This window comes from Halichoerus grypus, chromosome 11, assembly GCF_964656455.1.
Source record: "Halichoerus grypus chromosome 11, mHalGry1.hap1.1, whole genome shotgun sequence".
NCBI lineage: Eukaryota > Metazoa > Chordata > Mammalia > Carnivora > Phocidae > Halichoerus > Halichoerus grypus.
The window spans coordinates 8,515,751-8,534,662 of NC_135722.1; the positions used below are offsets into that span (position 1 = coordinate 8,515,751).

Consider the following 18,912-nt stretch of genomic DNA (forward strand, 5'->3'; position numbering starts at 1 on the left):
GGAATTTCTTTTCAGTTCCTTTTGCAGTTGGATCCCTTTTAATCTTTTGTTTATTCTCTCTCTCTCTTTTTTTTTTTTGGTTTATTCTCTTCTTAATTCTAAACATTCTACACTAGCTTTCTGAGAAAGGATAGAATGGATGTATAGTAGATAACTTTTTTGAGTTCTTATAAGTCTGAGAATAATTTTATCCTAGAATTACAGGATAGGAATAATTTTCTTTTAGAATTGAGGGCATTGCTTCATTGCCTTCCAGCTTCCAGTGTTGCTGCTGAAGTCCCACACCATCTGATTCCTGATCCTTTGTATGTGACCTTTTTCTCTCTGAAGCTTATAAGATCTTCTTATTCTTGGCATGAATTTTCATGGTAATGTACCTTAGTGTGGGCTTTTTCTTCATTCTTTGTAAATGCATATGGTCAGAAAGATAAAATGTTGCAGCTGTTGGAACCAGGAAAAAACAGGATGCTGTTAAAAAGCAACATTCAGAAAACAAACAAAAGCTTGGAAATGAACACTATGTCAGTAAAATTGGAAACTTCAGTAGAGAAGGAGGTGGAAGCTAAATTGGAGAAAATCTCCCTGGTGGGCTGAATGAGAGGACAGAGCAGAAGTCAGACCAGAGGGAGGGAATGAAGCAGAGACAGAAGAGCGGGGCGGGGGAGGAGAGAAGAGGGAAAAAGGGAAGAGAGGAGCGGGAGAGGTGAAGGAGAGGGAGAATGGGAGGGCATAGCCAACAAGGAAAATTTGAGCATCAGTTTAGGAGAGGTTGCACCTGTTAATAACGAGAGGTGTTTTAGTAAAACATAACAGAGAAAATGGAGGGAAAGAAATTATAAGGAATAATATAAGATGATCTAGAATTGAAGGACACAAGTTATTTTCTTTCCTGCTAGTAGCTTCTCTCAAAGGTCTGGTGTCCTTGGCCATGTGTATTTAAGAGGGAGCTGTTAAAAATCTGATGGGACCTTTGGTAAGAGGGTGGGCCTGGTGTACTGCTTTGGATCACAGTGAGGTGACTGGGCAAGAATATTTGGGTATTTTGTTGCAACCCCTGAATGTCTGTATTTGCAGCCTGTTCTTGGGCTGTCATTTTCCCCAGAGAATTCTTTAAACTCCGGCCTGGGTGGGTAGAAGCTTGCTGTGTCTCCAGCAGAACGGGAGGCCAAGGAGTCTCACTATTCAGTATGTAGACCTTGACCTAAGTGCCCATTTCCAGTAAAGTAGGGGACTTACCTTACTCCTCTCAGCTGAGTTTGGTATCAAAGTGTAAGTTCTTTCTGGTTTATCTCCAGACAGTGCACTTTCCGTTTTCTGTGGGGGCAGGAAGAGAATTTGGAGCACAGGGAGGGAGCAGGATCTGGGAGTGTAGGTGCTCTCTCCGGAGACTTTCAATCGTTTCTTTAGTTGTTAGCCCTGCTCCCTCACCCCCTCCTTCATGGTGATGGGTGCTTCTAATTTCTGAGCCTTTCAGGGATTCTGCTGAGAGAATCTGCTTGTTTTTTGTTGGCCTGTCACAGATAAGGCAGAGAAAGCCAAAACCTGAGATAGTTTTCATTTCTCTGTTTTCCTTCCAGAGTGTTTTTGACAACTCTTCTTTGTTGCCATATCATTTCTCATCCCCTTTGACCTGTGAGTTTATAACTTTTAAACTTCATTTTGCTATATTTTTAGTGAGAGGCTTCATGAGGACATAGAGATGAATGTCTCTGTAAACCCTGACCTTAGAGAACGTGGTCATTTGGTCATTTGCGTGGTGTACACGCTCTTGGCCCAGTGCTCCTCCTGCTGCCTTAGATACAGTAGTGAGGGAACAGACAAACATCCTTGCCCTCCTGGAGCATAAATTCTAGTCGTGAAGACAGGCACTAATCAAAATAAGTAAAGGTATAGTATGTTAGATAGTGAGATGGGTTAAGGAAAGATATTTAAAGAGATGTGGGGGTAAGAAGAATTGTGGGGAAACTTGTAATCTTTTGAGGCAGATGGTTGGGAAGGCTTCTTTGAGAAGGAGCCATTTGAGTGAAGACCACAAAAAGTGAGGGAGCAGATTGTGCCGTTATTTGGGGGGAGAACCTTACAGGCAGAAGGAGGAGTCAGAACAAAGGCCCTAAGGTAGCAGTGTGCACAGCATGTTTGAGGAAGAGTGAGGAGGGCCAAGGTGGCCAGATCTCACTGGAAGGGGCTGGCTTTTCTACTATGAGGTTGGAGGGTTTTAAGCAGAGGCATGATGTGATCTAAGTAATCTTCTAACAGAGCCATTGTGGCTACTGTCCGGGGAATAGTCTGGGGACGGAGCAAGGGCCCAGGTAGGGAGACCAGTTAGAAAGCTGTTGTAATATTCCAAGCCACACGGAAGCTGTGAGCGGTTGGATTCTGGGTTTGCTAGTGATTTGGAATATGGATGTGAGACAGAGGAACAACAGATTGTTTTAAGGTTCATGGCTCTCCAGGCTTTTGAAACTGTAGAACTTGGGGCTCATAAGTAGCATTGAGTCTGTTAAATGAATTCTCTTTTAAGTAATAGCCATAGAAATACTTTAAATAATTTTGCCTAACAAACCATTAACTCTTCTTTTTTAAAGCTCTTCACAGAATATGGTCGTCTGGCAATGGATGAAATTTTCCAAAAACCCTTCCAGGTAGAATGCTAACTGTAAATGTAATTCATGTCTTTGTATTGTTTTTTTTAAAGATTTATTTATTTTAGAAGGAGCACATTCGAGTTGGGGAGGGCAGAGGGAGAGAGAGAATCTCAGACTCCCTGCTGAGTGCTGAGCCCCACATGGGGCTTGATTTCACGACCCTGAGATCATGACCTGAGCCAAAACCAAGAATTGGATGCTTAACCAACTGAGCCACCCAGGTGCCCCTCATGTCTTTGTTTTAGTTCAGAGATCAGCAAACTGCAGCCCGCAGGCCAAATCAGGCTAGCTGCCTGATTTTATATGACCTGTGAGTTAGGAATGGTTTTTATATTTTTGAATGGTTGAAATCAAAAAGGCAATACTATTTCATGACGTGTAAATTAGCTGTGGACCTGGACATTTATTTTTTTATTTTTTTAAAGATTTTATTTATTTGACAGAGAGAGACACAGCGAGAAAAGGAACACAAGCAGGGGGAGTGGGAGAGGGAGAAGGAGGCTTCCTGCTGAGCAAGGAGCCCGATGTGGGGCTCGATCCCAGGGTCCTGGGATCACGACCTGAGCCGAAGGCAGATGCTTAATGACTGAGCTACCCAGGCGCCCCGACACTGACATTTAAATTGCAGATAAAGTTTTATTGGAACACAGCTATACTCATTTGTTCATAGCTGCTGCTTTTTTTTTTTTTTAAGATTTTATTTATTTATTTGAGAGAGAGAGCGCGTGCACAAGCAGGGGCAGAGGGAGAAGTGGATACCCTGCTGAGCAGGGAGCCAGATGCGGGGTTCGATCCCAGGACCCTGAGATCATGACCTGAGCCAAAGGCAGACGCTTAATCGACTGAGCCACCCAGGGACCCTCCATAGCTGCTCCATTCTTGTTATGACCATCTAGGATACTTACTCTTAGGTCCTTTATGAAAAAGTTTTCTGGCCCCTGCTTTAGCCAGTTGTTTCATAAGGATGAGAATGCATAGTAACCTCAGTAAGATTAGAGGAGTTTTAAGTATTATTATTTAATTTAGTTTTCCTTTCTAACATTAAAAGTAGATCTGATTTCATGATTAGCTGTTACCATGTTGTTTTCTTGTCCTTTACCACATTCCTTGTGCTTGACTTTAGAGCAGAGCCCTGAATTTAACATCTCCTCAATCTCTTCCTTCTGCTCTTACCAACCCATGGGAACAAAAATAGCCGATAGGATATATTCACCTCACATTTGACTTAATACGTGTCCTTCTAGTGTTTATAAGGTTTCTAAAACTTTACAGAAGAAATAAATCCTTCACAATTTCTTACCCCCTTTGAAGAAGTTGGCACTATGCAAAGAAGTATTTCGGCTGTTATTTTGAAAATGAATTTATGCAACCTTATAATATGTTCTATTCTTTTCCTAAATAGACACTGATGTTTTTGGTTCGTGACTGGAGTTTCCCTTATGAATACAGCTATGGACTACAGGGAGGACTGTCCTTTTTGGATAAGCGTCTACAGGTAAGAAGAAATATAATCTTCTGAGGAATTACCTACAAGGAAAGTAGTGGTAACTTTCTCATTTGCCTTTAGCTGTAGTATTTAAAGCAGATTATGGAAAATTCTATTAAGTGTGTTAAATACTTATGAATATTAGTGCACTAATGGTATTCACATAGGAGTGAAGAGCCTGGGTATGGAGTGCACAGGGATTGCAGAGGACTCTGGCTTTGAAGGACCTTTGAAGGACTTCTGACTCTGGCCCAAGCTTTGATCGTGGTTTCCATTTCACATTTTGCACCAGGTTCTATATGTGCCTTTAGAATGTCATATTCAGAATTTTAGTTCTGTTGTTGTTCTTCAGAATTCTTACTTGTTTTGGGGTGGATATAAACAGGCTTAGCCTGTTGTCCAAAATTAAAATACGGGAGTCCTTTGTCAATCACTACTAACTAGTTAGATCCTCCTTCATGTCCACAAACCTTCCCTTGTTCTTCCGAAGTATTGTGCAATACTTTTTTTTTTTTTTTAAAGATTTTATTTATTTGTTTGACAGAGAGAGACACAGCGAGAGAGGGAACACAAGCAGGGGGAGTGGGAGAGGGAGAAGCAGGCTTCCTGCTGAGCAGGGAGCTTGATGCGGGGCTCGATCCCAGGACCCTGGGATCATGACCTGAGCTGAAGGCAGATGCTTAACTACTGAGCCACCTAGGTGCCCCTGCAATACTGTTTTTTAAGAAACTTTAGTCCCTATTCTTTGGTTGCTATGGGAACCAAACCATGGTTAATCAAATGTATGCACTTATTGCTTCTAGGGTTCTGAGTTTTCTCAGTGGACACAATGTAGGTTGCTATGATCCATCAGAGTTGGGAAATCTTTCCTTTGTCCAATCCTAGTGGTTCCTAGTGAAGAAAAACAAATGGTCTTTTGTAAATTGTTGGTCTTCATTGGCAGGTAAAAGAACATCAACACGAGGAAATTCAGAATGTCCGAAACCACATTCACTCCTGCTTCTCCAGCGTCACCTGTTTTCTCCTACCACACCCAGGACTCCAGGTGGCCACAAGCCCTGACTTTGATGGGAAATTGAAAGGTGTGTTACAAATGATGTTGTTTTAGACCGGTGATTTGATCTTTGGAATTAAATAGTGATCAGAAAATGTAAATTATGGATCCAGTGAATGCTGAAGAGGAACAGCGTGTTCTCTTAGAAAGAATAGTAGTATTTAGAGTCCACTTCATTTTTTTGCTTCTGCCTTACTGCGACCATTAGAATTCACCTTAATTTCTCCATCTGAAGTGGTGGTGGTCATATTCATCAATGATCTTTCTAAGAGGCCTGTTTTAATTACTGGTTTACAAGAGATAAAAGCGCTAAATAAAGGAACACTAAACATTGGTCAGCTGGTAATTATCAAGTACAATTCAATTCTCAAAGGAAGGTAACATGATGCACGGCATGGCTGTGTGTTTTCATCTTTGTGACTAGTGCAGAGCCTGGTGCTGGGTCATGTGTGAGTATCAGGAAGTGTTGACTAGGTGTTAGCTTAGAGAAATTACGAGTCGGGAGTCTTGGATTCCATTGTCTTATTTTTGTTCCTTATTCATTAAGACCTTGTGTCATGTAATGCCTAGCCTTCAGTTTACACATGTGTTAAACTAGCATGTTTGTTTATAAACTTATCTGAGCTTCTCAGGTTCCCAGTAAAGTAGGAATAAAAATAGCTGCCATTTCTCCAGGCTCCGCTGTATTTCCCACTGCCCATCTCTTTGGGTTGCTATAACAAAATGCCATACACTGGGCAGCTTATCAACAACAGAAATCTATTTCTCATGGTTCTGGAGGCTGGAAGCCCAAGGTCAGGGTGCCTGCACAGTCAGGTGATGTCTGTCTTCCTATTCTCAGACTTCTGGTTGTACCCTCATGCATGGAAGGGCTAGGAAGCTCTGTGGGGTCTCTTTTATAAGCCCCCTAGTGCCATTCACAGGGGTTCTGCCCTCATGACCTAATCACCCCTCAAAGGCCCCACCTAATACCATTACCTGTAGGGGTTAGGATTTCCACATACAGATTTGGCGGGGACACAAACATTCAGACCATAGCACCAACACTGCTAGTTTACTTTGCTACTTCATGCTCCCAGTGCTTCCATAAGCTGATACTGTCTCTTTTATCCCACAGATGAAGAAACTGAGTTAGGAAAGTTAAGGAACTTGCTCAAAGTATTCCGCTAGTAAGTGGGGGGTGGGGGAGGGGGGCAGAGATTTACATCTAGATTCTTTTTGCCCCAAAGTCATATTGGGCTAAAACAGGAGTTCTTCTGTTATTTTGGGGAAATAATTTAGAGGGTATACAATGTTTAGTTTCCAGAAGAACTTGCCTTTTGAAGTGGGAGTTTTTCATAGCCTGTAATAAACATAAAATACATCATTTTCAATTTATTTGACTTATTTGATCCAAGAACGTTAATGTACTTGTTCAGTTTAAGATTTACATTCCAGCTGGTCTTCATAATACAGAAGAAACCGAGTTTGAGAGACTTTTTACCTTTACCTTCTGTTTGTCACTGTGTGATATTTTTATGTGGTTGGCAGCTTTCCTGAGCAGGAGACTTCAAGAGCCTATTAGATGGCTATTCAGAAATCCAAGTTTGGGGTCTGGCTTTGGAGAGAAATCTGCTCAGGCAACATTGGAGCTAGAACCTTCTATCTCAAAAGCAGTTGCAAGTGACTTTTCTGAGTGGAGTATATAGAGGAAGTTGAGTGTGTAGGTGATGTGTTCCTTTAGGGTTTTCACACTCTTACTAGACATACCTTTACCAAACCTGAACTTGGGTTTGTTCGTCACTGGGAGGGGAGGTGTCCAGGGCATTCCTAAATGGGACTGCTGAGGAGGGGGTGAGTTCAGGGACTTCCTCATGCACTTGATCCTCAGCATGTTCTCAGGTTATCAGGTATAAACATAGAAAAAGGCATTCCGCTGTATTTTCAAGCATTTTAATGTTTCAAAACATTGTTTTAAAATTCACTTTTATTATGTTATTCTAGGAAATAGGAAGAGCTTTTTAAGGTTTTCTAACCCCGACTTTTGAAATTTTGTATCACTGTTGGGTGTGCATATTCTGTCTGTTTCCTAGGACTGCTGTAACAAAGTACCATAAACTGGGAGGCTTAGGACCACAGAAATTTACTGCCTAACAGTTCAGGAGACCAGAATTCTGAAATCATGGTGTCCACATTGATTCCTTCTGGCGGCTCTGAGGGAGAATCTGCTCCCTCTTTCTCTCCTAGCTTCGAGGGTTTGCTGGCGGGCCTTGGCGTCCTTTGGCTTGGAGCTGCGTGCGTCACTTCGGTCTCTGTCATCACATGGCTGCCTTCTTTCTGTGTCTCTGTGTGTTCTCTCCTCTTATAAGCACACTGCTGTTTGGATTTAGGTTCCCCCCTGATCAGTGTGATCTCAACTGGTTACATCTGTAATTTCCAAGTAAGTTAATGTCCTGAGATTCCAGGAGGATATGCATTTTGGGGGGATACTGTTCAACCCTCTATGTATTTAAAACTTATGAACAGCTTCTCACTAAATATTCATTTTGCTAATTTTCCTATTACAGTTATAAAATAGGGAACAAATTCTGTATAAGCTGTTAGTATCATAATTATGTACTATTTGCTTCCCTCATCCATCATTGAACTTAAAAACACACTTACGGGGTTAAAATCTTAACTCTCTTACATGAAAAGGCAAGTCCCAAAGGAAGAAGTACAAATGGTGAGTATATACTCATGAAAATACGTGTAGCAGGGGCGCCTGGGTGGCTCAGTCGTTAAGCGTCTGCCTTCGGCTCAGGTCATGATCCCAGGGTCCTGGGATCGAGCCCCGCATCGGGCTCCCTGCTCCGCGGGAAGCCTGCTTCTCCCTCTCCCACTCCCCCTGCTTGTGTTCCCTTTCTCCTGTGTCTCCCTCTCTCTCTGTCAAATAAATAAATAAAATCTTAAAAAAAAAAAAATGTAGCATCACAATAATTGAGAAAGTGCAAATATATTGGTACAAATTCATAGTCTTTGTGGGTCAGTATCAAAATTTAAAATGTTTACATCCTTTGATCCAGTATTTCACTTTTAGGAAAGTATTTTAAAGAACTATCCAAATAAGTACATAAAAATATATGGATGAGGATATGTATTACTATAGCATTATTATAATAGGGAATAATTAGAAACAACTTAAATGGGTATTTTTGAGGAATTGGTTAAATTATGGTACATTTGCACTTTTAAAAGTTTATCTTAAAACTTATTTAAAGTCTTTTTTTTTTATTTAAGAGAGCAGAGAGGAAGGGCAGAGGGGGAGAGAGAGAATCTTAAGCAGGCTTCGCTTAGTGCGGAGCCTCACATAGGGCTCCATCTCATGACCCTGAGATCATGACCTGAGCCAAAATCAAGAGTCAGATGCTTAACTGATTGAGCCGCCCATTTAAAGGTGCCCCTATTTCAAATCCTTTAAAAGGTTAAGGTAGATAGATGGATCTATCTGTGTTTACACAGATGTCTATGACATATTATTAAATGTAAAAAGGTTGTGTAGTAGCATATGTTATATGATCCTATTTATTTAAAAATGTATATTTATAATTATGTTTTTAAAAGGAAAGATTTAAAAAATAAAAATTTTTTTTTTTGCTTTACCTTAAAAATATATTTATATCTGCCTTGTGTGTCTGTTTCAGGAACTATAGTCATTAGGTAGGAGGATTGCTCATAAAGAATTCTTATTAGCTCTGCAAAGGTTTATGTACTTTTAGGGGCTTTGCAGATGGATATTTTGTAATTTTAGGCAACTTTCTAACAGGATATTGAAGGGTTTTGAGTGAAGTGTAAATTGGACGATATATTGCAAATAGTTGGTGGCTTGGAGTACTTGGCAAGTGCTTGATTGAGAACCACATAAACTTTATTGTGGGGGACCTGTAAATAGAACTGATGTATTTTTCAGAGTTAAAGAAAATGCCTACATGTTGTCTTTTCTCAAGTATATACTTGTGTGATGACTTGAGATCCTGCAAGCCCCATTCCATATAACCCGGAAAAGACAACAGTAGCTTGAGAGTGGTTAGGGCTAATACACAGAAGGACCTTAATGTAATTACTGTAGAACATTTAAATTTAGTAAGAGTTACATTTTCTGCAGATGTTCTCCTAAATACTTCAGGGATTATTTTAGTGGTTTTATTTGCTGTATTTTTTTTTTTTTTAAAGAATGACCATTTATTCAGAGATGAACACTTGCCAAACACAATCTTAGTTTTGGTAATTGCTGCTCAGCTGCTGCTTCCTCTTAGCTCGATTAGCTCACTTTTGAGACCCCTTTCATCAGACACAGATGACTCTGCCATCGCCATAAAGAAAACTGTCATCTTCATATTTTCTAGAGAGACCTAATGCAGTAACCCCTGAGTTGTTCAGCTAGAAATTAAACGGAAGAGTTCGTAGGGCACAATCTTCTTTGACACCATGAGATTTTGAGATTGTCAGGAGATAGTTCTTGTCTGTTCTGAGTCTAAAAGTAGTGTTTTGGTATAGCCTTTATAGAAGAATTACTAGCGGAGGGTCTGTTAAATCTGGGTAAAATCGAATATAGGAACAATCTGTGGTGTCTATATTGTGCTAGTTTCTTGAGTGAAATATTTTTGAAGTTCTTAGTCTTTCAGTATGATAAAAGTTGAAACCATAAAAAAAGGGTTGTTGTTGTTGTTTTTTTTTGGAATAGGTAATACATTCACATGTTTAAAATCCCAAGAAGGATTAAAAAGTTCAGGGAAAAGTCTCTTCCACTTTTTTAGGCTTCCAGAGTTTCTTTAGTATGTGCAAGCAAATATGAATATACACAGAATAACATAGCATGTACACTATTTTATGGTTTTTCACTCCAAGTTATAAAGAATTTGTCCCACTTTTTTTCTTGAAATTTTGTAGTTTTATTTTTCACATTATAATTTATGATCCAGTTTAGATCCATCTTATTTTCTGAATGGCTGCCCATTTGTCCCCAAAGTATTAATTGAATAGTTCAACTTCCCCCACTGGTTGAAATGTCACCTTTATCATATATTAAGCCACTAATCAATGTGTAATATGGGGATTAACCCCTTTTTAAAATTGGTAAAGGCCATACTCTGGCGCCATCCTGAGGACACTATAGAATTAAAAGTATTTGGATGGGAGATTGGTACCCATTTGTTTAGGTGGGACAGATTAAAAAACCAAAAAAATTTTTTGATGCCATGAGATCTTATAATTGATCAATTATTTAAGATGGGTTGGGAATCGGTAGAGATGAGAGGTACATGTTACTATTTAGAGAGAAATGTCATGTAGATTTTAATTTATGAGGCATAAATAAATTCTACGTAGATTACAGAGTTAAATTATAAAAATTAAAGCATGCAGAAAATTTAATTTTTTTTTTTTAAAGATTTTATTTATTTATTTGAGAGAGCATGAGAGGGGAGACAGTCAGAGGGTAAAGCAGACTCCCCGCTGAGCAGGGAGCCCGATGTGGGACTCGATCCCGGGACTCCAGGATCATGACCTGAGCCAAAGGCAGTCGCTTAACCAACTGAGCCACCCAGGTGCCCCCAGAAAATTTAATTTTATTCGACCTCTGGAATTGGGGAAGGACTTTCTAAAATTAGGAGGAATAAAAGAAATTGCCAGGGAAAAATGGTATAGGTTTGAATACCTAATAATTTTATGCATATTAAAAAAAAGGCAAAGAAACTGGAGAAAATATTTCAGTGATTGTAGTATACATAAGGATAGAGGATAGCATATTTGTTTACTTTGTGAAGAATGACTGTATTCCAAGATACAGGCCCCTGGTAGGGGAAAAGGAAATCAGCTGACGAACCAATATGGGAGAAAGCTTGGTCTAACTAGCAACAACAGAAATGAAAGCAAATTAAAATAATGAGCTACCATTAAATTTTAAAATGTACTATTAGGTATACAAAAGAATGCAAAAGTTTTACATATATAAAAGGATACTATAGAACTTATATATGTAAGATATAAAACCTCATATAATGAACATCATGAACCTGTTACCCAACTTAATATCTAGAACCAGAATTGGCAAATTTTTTCTGTAATGGACCAGATAGTAAATATTTTAAGTTTTGGGGGCCATACAATTACTCATCGTTGCTATTGTAACGAGAAAGCAGCCATAGACAATGCATAAATGAAGACATGATTATGTTTCAACAAAACTTTACTGACAGTTACAGTTAGCAGGCCGTATTTGGCCCAAGGGCTGTAGTTTGCCAGTCTGTCGTCTAGAACATTACCAGTACTATTTTCTATACCTGTGTGCTTCTTTCCTATCCCGTCTCCCTGCCTCCCCACAGAAATAACCGCTATTCTAAATTTTGCTTATTTCACCCTTGAATTTTTAAAAAAATCATTACTTGTGTTTGAATCACTTAGTCTGTTGCTAAGTTTAATTTTGAACTTACAAAAAATAGTATGTGGCCAACTTGTATTTTCATTGAGTGTTTTATTTCTTTTTTTTTTTTAATTAAAAAATTTTAGGGGCACCTGGGTGGCTCAGGTCCTTCGGCTCAGGTCATGATCCCAGGGTGCTGGCATTGAGTCCCACATCGGGCTTCCTGCTCAGTGGGGAGTCTGCTTCTCCCTGTCCCTCTGCCCTTCCCCCTGCTCATGCTTTCTCTCTCTCTCACGCTTTCTCAAATAAATAAAATCTTTTTTTTTTAAGATTTTTTTTTTAATTTATTGAGAGAGATATAATGATAGGGAGAGAGCATGAGAGGGGGGAGAGTCAGAGGGAGAAGCAGACTCCCTGCTGAGCAGGGAGCCCGATGTGGGGCTCAATCCTGGGACTCCAGGATCACGACCTGAGCCGAAGGCAGTCACTTAAACAACTGAGCCACCCAGGCGCCCTCAAATAAATAAAATCTTAAAAAAATTTTTTTTTTAAAGATTTTATTTAGAGAGTGTGCACAAGAGTGCGCCTGCAAGTGAGGGGAGGGGCAGAGGGAGAGGGAGAAAGAGAATCTCAAGCAGACTCTGTGCGTTGTGCGGAGCTGACATGGGGCTGGATCCCATAACCCCGAGATTGTGACCTGAGCCAAAATCAAGTCAGACATTCAACTGACTAAACTAGCCAGGTGCCCTGAGTGTTTTATTTCTGAGATTATCTGTGTTACTGCATGTAGTTTAGTTCATTCACTTTTTTAAACATTTTATTTATTCATTTGAGAGAGAGAGAGACAGAGGGAGAGGCAGAGGGAGAGGGAGAAGCAGACTCCCCGCTGAGCCAGGAGCCCGGATGTGGGGCTCGATCCCAGGACCCCGAGACCCATGACCCGAGCTGAAGGCAGACGCCCAACCATTTGAGCCACCCAGGCGCCCCTAGTTCATTCACTTTTACTGTAGTATAATTGTGCCTTCTGTGAATATAACACAGTTTATTCTCGATGGAAATGTGAGCTTTTCCAGTTTCTTGCTGTTATGAACAGTGCTGCAGACATTCTAGTATATGTGGATATATGGGAGTCTCCCAAAGATATGTGCTTTAAAAGCGGGATTCCTGGATATTAGAATTTGTATATTTTCACCTTACTGGATAATGCCAGATTGTTTTCCAAAGTGGTGGTTCCAAATTATACTCCCTTCATCAGTGTATATAGAAATTCCCGTTGATCCATATCCTAGGCAATGCTTAGTGTTATCAGACATCTAGTTTTTACCAAATTAGTGATAAAAAACAGTATGTCATTGTGGCCTTAAATTGCATTTCTCTGGTTACTAATGGGATTGAATATCTTTTGATATATTTACATCCATGCTTCCTTTCCTCTGCAATTCCTATTCACGCCTGTTCTGTTTTAGATTGGGTTTGTCTTTCTCTGCAATGTATAGATCCTATATGTGTATTTTAAGATATGAACCTTTGTTAGCTATATGTTGCAGATATCTTCTCCCATCTTCTGTCTTGTCTTTTTTTTATGGTGTCTTAGCTTAAATGTGATTGAATTCATTCACCTTTGATCTTATGTAGTGCTTTTTTAAGTCTTGTTTTAGAAAATCCTTTCCTTTGTCCACACACACACCTGCACACACTCTCCCTTGCTCTCTTTCTCTCTCTCTCAAGTATTGTCTTTCATATTTGTGTTTAATCCACTGGGAATTAATTTTTATGTATGTATGAAGTAGAGATCCATTTTCTATTTTTCTATAGATACCAATCAATACTTTGACATCATTTATTGAATACTCTGTCTTCCCATTATTTATAATTTCTGATACATTTTTTAAAAACGCTTTTCATTGGGGCGCCTGGGTGGCTCAGTCGGTTAAGCATCTGCCTTCGGCTCAGGTCATGATCCAGGGTCCTGGGATTGAGTTCCGCATCGGGCTCCCTGCTCAGTTTGAGCCTCAAAGTAGAGATTGCTTAAAAATAAAATCTTTTTTTAAAAAATATTTTATTTATTTATTCATGAGAGACAGACAGGCAGAGGCAGAGGGAGAAGCAGACTCCCCACTGAGCAGGGAGCCCGATGTGGGACTTGACCCCAGGACTCTGGGATCATGACCTGAGCTGAAGGCAGATGCTTAACCGACTGAGCCACCCAGGCGTCCCTTAAAAATAAAATCTTAAAAAAAAATCTCTAGTGTGTTGAGAGTTGTAAACAGCTTTCTTATACATTGGTGGGAGAGGTAGAAATTGGTAATCTTTCACAAAAACAACTTAGCAATATATAGGAGCCTTGAAAAGGAAGGGAATACTTTATTTTTTTTAAAGATTTTAAAAATTTATTCATTTGACAGAGAGAGCGAGCACAAGTGGGGAGAACAGCAGGCGGAGGGGGAGGGAGTAGTAGCAGACTCCACGCTGAGCAGGGAGCCCGACGAGGGGCCGAGGGGCTTGACCCCAGGACCCTGGGACCATGACCTGAGCTGAAGGCAGACGCTTAACTGACTGAGCCACCCAGGCGCCCCGGAAGGGAATACTTTAAATGTTAATCATCATTATCTGGCTTTATGGATTTTTTTTTAATTCGTTTTGAATGTCTTCCAGGAGTGTGTACATTGTCATTATATTACCTAGTAATTGCTTTTAGAGGACCATATATTCCAAGGAAAGAATCTAAGGAAATAAAAGTAACCCGAAGATTTTTCTACAGAGATTCTTAATTTGTAATTGGAAAAATTTAGAAGCTGCTTTTGTTTTATTCGCTGCTCTGCTCCCAACTCTTACAACAATGTCTGCCACAAAAAGGTTTTCAAAAACTGTTGAATGAATAAAATTTGAAATCAGAATGTCTCAGTTTTATACATTAGAGTTATGGAGTGTTGAAGAGTTCCTACCTTGATGTGGATTCCTACCCACTTTCTTTTCAGCTGATGTGTGAATTAGTTGGGAACCCCAGAAGATTCCTTGTATTTTAATTCCCTTGTGTCTTCAGAGTTGGACCAGCTAGTTCTCACTTTGAGGAAAGAGCTCTTAATTAATGGCTCTCCTGCCCCCTCAATGGGAATTTTGTAGAAGCTGTGAAGAAGCTGTCATCTTTCCTGAGATAGTAGCCTTTTCCTTTTGGGATGGCCCAGAGGGTCTTGAGGAGATAATAGAAAATACCATGAGGTACAGGTGCTTCTACTTATTTTAACATTAAAAATTGAACAACAGAAAAGCAAGTGGATGATGAGTAGTGATTTCTAATGGATCCAAGGGGGAGTGTGAAGGTATGGTAAGGAAGAGAGGACTAGAGGGGTTGATAATTGATTTTTTTGAAATTCTTTAAGAAGTGAGATTTCTTGAAAGGCTAGGGAGTAGACTAAATCCCCCAGAATGAAAACCAGGGGAAGAATAGTCTGCATATTCTGTTCTAGACTAGGCAGCCCTTAATCCCCAGAAGGGAAGGAAGGAGACAGTAAAGGTACATGCAGACAGAGGTCCATCAGCAACCTGGTCATGGGCAGAAAGTGTCAGACACAGTTGGGACTCCCTCCCCTCACTTTTCTTTTTTTAAGATTTTATTTATTTATGAGAGAGAGATCAAGCATGAGCAGGGAGGGGGCAGAGAGAGAAGCAGACTCCCCGTTGAGCAGGGAGCCCAATGTGGGGCTCGATCCCAGGACCCTGGGATCATGACCTGAGCTGAAGGCAGACACTTAACTGACTGAAACACCCAGGCATCCCTCCTTCCCCTCACTTTCAACTAGCAAATGTTAAAACAGTTGGATAGACTGAAGATTGCATTTTATGCTCAGCTTGGTTGAATAAACCCGTTTGGCTTACTGTTTTCTTCATGGTCTTGTGAACAGATATTGCCGGTGAATTCAAAGAGCAGTTACAGACCCTGATTCCATTTGTGTTAAACCCAGCTAATTTAATGGAAAAGGAGATCAATGGCTCAAAAGTCACCTGTCGGGGGCTATTGGAGTATTTTAAGGTAAATATGGGTTTTAATTATCAAAATATTTGACTTTTGGTAAAACTGATCTAGGTTGTAAACTAACTTGAATTTTACTATTTTAAAGCTTAGGGGCAAGTTTCATGGGGGAGATGGTGAGAGGCATTTTCAGAGCCTCCAGTGTCCTTCCAGGAGTGGGCCACTGGGTGGCAGTATCGGTCTAAGAACCAAATGGATGTTCTTTGCGCTTTCTTAGAGGAGTAATTACTGTGGCTAAAGGAAGATTGTTCCTCAAGGAAGATGGTGTGGACAGGAGGTGGTTAGGAAGTTGCCGTGAGTAGGAGGAGATGGCATCTAGATGTGACATGGCTACTTCAAGGCGGACGGTCACTGTGCCCACAGGTAGTGGTGAGGCCAGTGTGCATGGGGAATCTGGTGGGACTCCTAGCCTTGCTAGGCTCGTGCTGCTTGAGAACAGTTCTAGTTAACTAAAAATGCTAACATGCACTCAAAGGTGTGTTGTGTTTTTGCTAATTCCTGGGTGTTGATCTAGGTCTTTAGGAAAATGCAGTTGTATGGTCATTTTCTAAAAATTAAAGTATGATTAAATGTGACAGAATCACATTTTTCACAATTGATTTTATGTTTATATTCTAAGGCATATATTAAAATTTACCAAGGAGAAGATCTGCCTCATCCCAAATCCATGCTTCAGGTAAGCAGTTCTTTGACATCCGAAATGATACTGTTTGATTCCGTGTTGACTCATACACAAGAAGCAGGGTCCTTTAAGAAGAGAATGTGGGGCGCCTGGGTGGCTCAGGTGGTTAGGCGTCTGACTCTTGATTTCAGTTCAGGTCATGATCTCAGGGTCCTGGGACAGAGCCCCAAGTAGGGCTCTGTGCTCAGTGGGGTAGTCTGCTTGAAAATTCTCTCTCCCTCTCCCTTTGCCCCTTCCCCCACTTGTGCACATGCTATCTCTCTCTAAAATAAATAAGACTTAAAAAAAAAAAAAAGGAGAGAATGCTTTTGCTCTCCTTGCCTGTTATGCTGAAGTATGTGAATTTTTAGCACATTCTTCAGCATTGTGACTGCCCTCTGGGTTGGGTTTTTTTTTTTTTTAAGATTTTATTTATTTATTTGACAGAGAGAGAGAGGGAGGGAGCACAAGCAGGAGGAGGGGCAGAGGAAGAGGGAGAAGCAGGCTCCCTGCTGAGCAGAGAGCCTGACATGGGCTCAGTCCCAGGACTTTGGGATCATGACTGAGCTGAAGGCAGATGCTTAATTTACTGAGCCACCCAGGCACCCCTGTGCCCTGGGTTTTTTGTGCGTATTCATGGGGGTACAGTTAAAGCAGAACGGCCCCTTACTGGGCCTGGTCTTCCCACCAAACGCACTGTGGAGAGCACTGTTTTATTACACCGAGGTAGAACAGGCGCAGTTATCTTAGACAAATTATCATCCTGTTTTCTGTTGTCTACTTTAGTAGAACACGTCCTGACATACCTATTTACTACTTACTGGTCAGGTTTTTTATTTTGGGGGACTTTTATTTTCAACATTTTGCTATTTTCAAGATGTCATTTTGTTAACACATAATTTCTGACTTTCATGGGCAGAACATAAAGCCGTTTACTGCCAGATGTTTATTTCTTTAGTAGCAAAACATTTTTACAAAGGAAGCTAGAATTTGGAATTCATGTAAAGATAAATTTTTTCCCTTTTTTGACCCACGTCTATTTCTTGACACTTATTTTTTTAAGATTTTATTTATTTTATCTATTTATTTATTTTTTAAGATTTTATGTATTTATTTGACAGAGAGAGAGACAGCGAGAGAGGGAACAGAAGCAGGGGGAGTGGGAGAGGGAGAAGCAGGCCTCCCTCTGAGCAGGGAGCCCGGATGCGGGACTCGATCCCAGGACCCTGGGATCATGACTGAGCCGAAGGCAGATGCTTTAACGACTGAGCCACGCAGGTGCCCCAAAGATTTTATTCATTCATTTGAGACACAGAGATACAGAGAGAGAGAGAGAGAGAGCATGAGCTGCAGGAGAGGCAGAGCAAGAGTGAGAGGCAGGCAGGCTCCCTGCTGAGTCAGGAGCCCGATATGGGGCTTGATCCCAGGACCCTGGGATCATGACCTGAGCCGAAGGCAGACATTTAACCATCTGAGCCACCCAGGCACCCCTATTTCTTAACACTTAAAATGGAAGCAAAGGGAGTGATATTTCCAGAGGTTTAATTGATGGTAAAGACTCCTTATGTATAAGAATGTTTTTTGGCAGAAAATTTGGTAGAAAAGTAGTATTTTATTTTATAAATTGGGCTGTATGGAAACAAAAAATGGCAGAAGGATCCTAAAAAAGGAAGAATGGGGACAGGGTGAGAGGACGTTGGCACTTGGTTATTTGTGGAAGAATGTAAAAGAGGGGATTCAGAGCTCATGCTTTCCTTTCTTAAAAGGCCACCGCTGAAGCCAACAATTTAGCAGCTGCAGCCTCCGCCAAAGACATTTACTACAATAACATGGAAGAGGTATGTCGGGCATGTGTCTTACTCTGATGTATCTGTCACCTGGCCCTGTTGCTGACTTCAGAAGCCCAAACTGATCCTGTTTAATGTATCTGAAGATGATGAGACAACAAAGCTGTGTTCAGGTCCCCCTGGTAATTGGGGTCTTCTAGTTCTTTCCATTGCTAAGCAAGACTTTCTTTTGGTGCAGTTAATGTACCTTGCTTATTTCAGTGTGCTTTTCAGAGGAAGTGAACCCAGACTTTTATTGGTCTTGGTCAAGTTAATTTCTAATATCTTAAAATGTTCTGACTTTTTCGGTGTTGTCACTTGTTTTATTGGGCACTTGTTTTCAAAGGGATCTTCAACACGTTATGTCTTTATTCTTTTTAGGTTTGTGGGGGAGAGAAACCTTATTTGTCTCCAGACATTCTGGAGGAGAAGCACTGTGAATTGAAGCAGCTTGCTCTGGACCATTTTAGGAAGACCAAGAAGATGGGTGGGAAGGATTTTAGCCTTCGTTACCAGCAGGAGCTAGAGGAGGAGATCAGGTTGCTCTATGAGAACTTCTGCAAACACAACGGCAGCAAGAATGTCTTTAGCACCTTCCGAACCCCTGCGGTGCTTTTCACGGGCATCGTGATTTTGTACATAGCCTCAGGCCTCACTGGCTTTGTTGGTCTTGAGATTGTGGCCCAGCTGTTCAACTGTATGGTTGGACTGCTGTTAATAGCACTTCTTACTTGGGGATACATCAGGTATTCTGGTCAATACCGTGAGCTGGGCGGAGCAATTGATTCTGGTGCAGCGTATGTACTAGAGCAGGTGAGTGGTGCCAGCTGA

General features: G+C 40.7%; 1 protein-coding gene across 4 annotated transcripts in view; it reads left to right on the forward strand.

Annotated features, from left to right (window-relative positions):
* Window positions 1-18,912, forward strand: part of ATL3 (atlastin GTPase 3) — a 63,740-nt gene that overhangs the window by 39,701 nt on the left and 5,127 nt on the right. For all 4 annotated transcript variants that reach the window (XM_036100423.2, XM_036100422.2, XM_036100421.2 and 1 more), the window contains exons 6-12: window positions 2,586-2,642; window positions 4,048-4,140; window positions 5,075-5,213; window positions 15,467-15,594; window positions 16,214-16,270; window positions 18,022-18,093; window positions 18,463-18,894. In XM_036100423.2, the coding sequence (XP_035956316.1) occupies window positions 2,586-2,642; window positions 4,048-4,140; window positions 5,075-5,213; window positions 15,467-15,594; window positions 16,214-16,270; window positions 18,022-18,093; window positions 18,463-18,894 (978 nt within the window). The remainder of the gene's footprint in view (window positions 1-2,585; window positions 2,643-4,047; window positions 4,141-5,074; window positions 5,214-15,466; window positions 15,595-16,213; window positions 16,271-18,021; window positions 18,094-18,462; window positions 18,895-18,912) is intronic.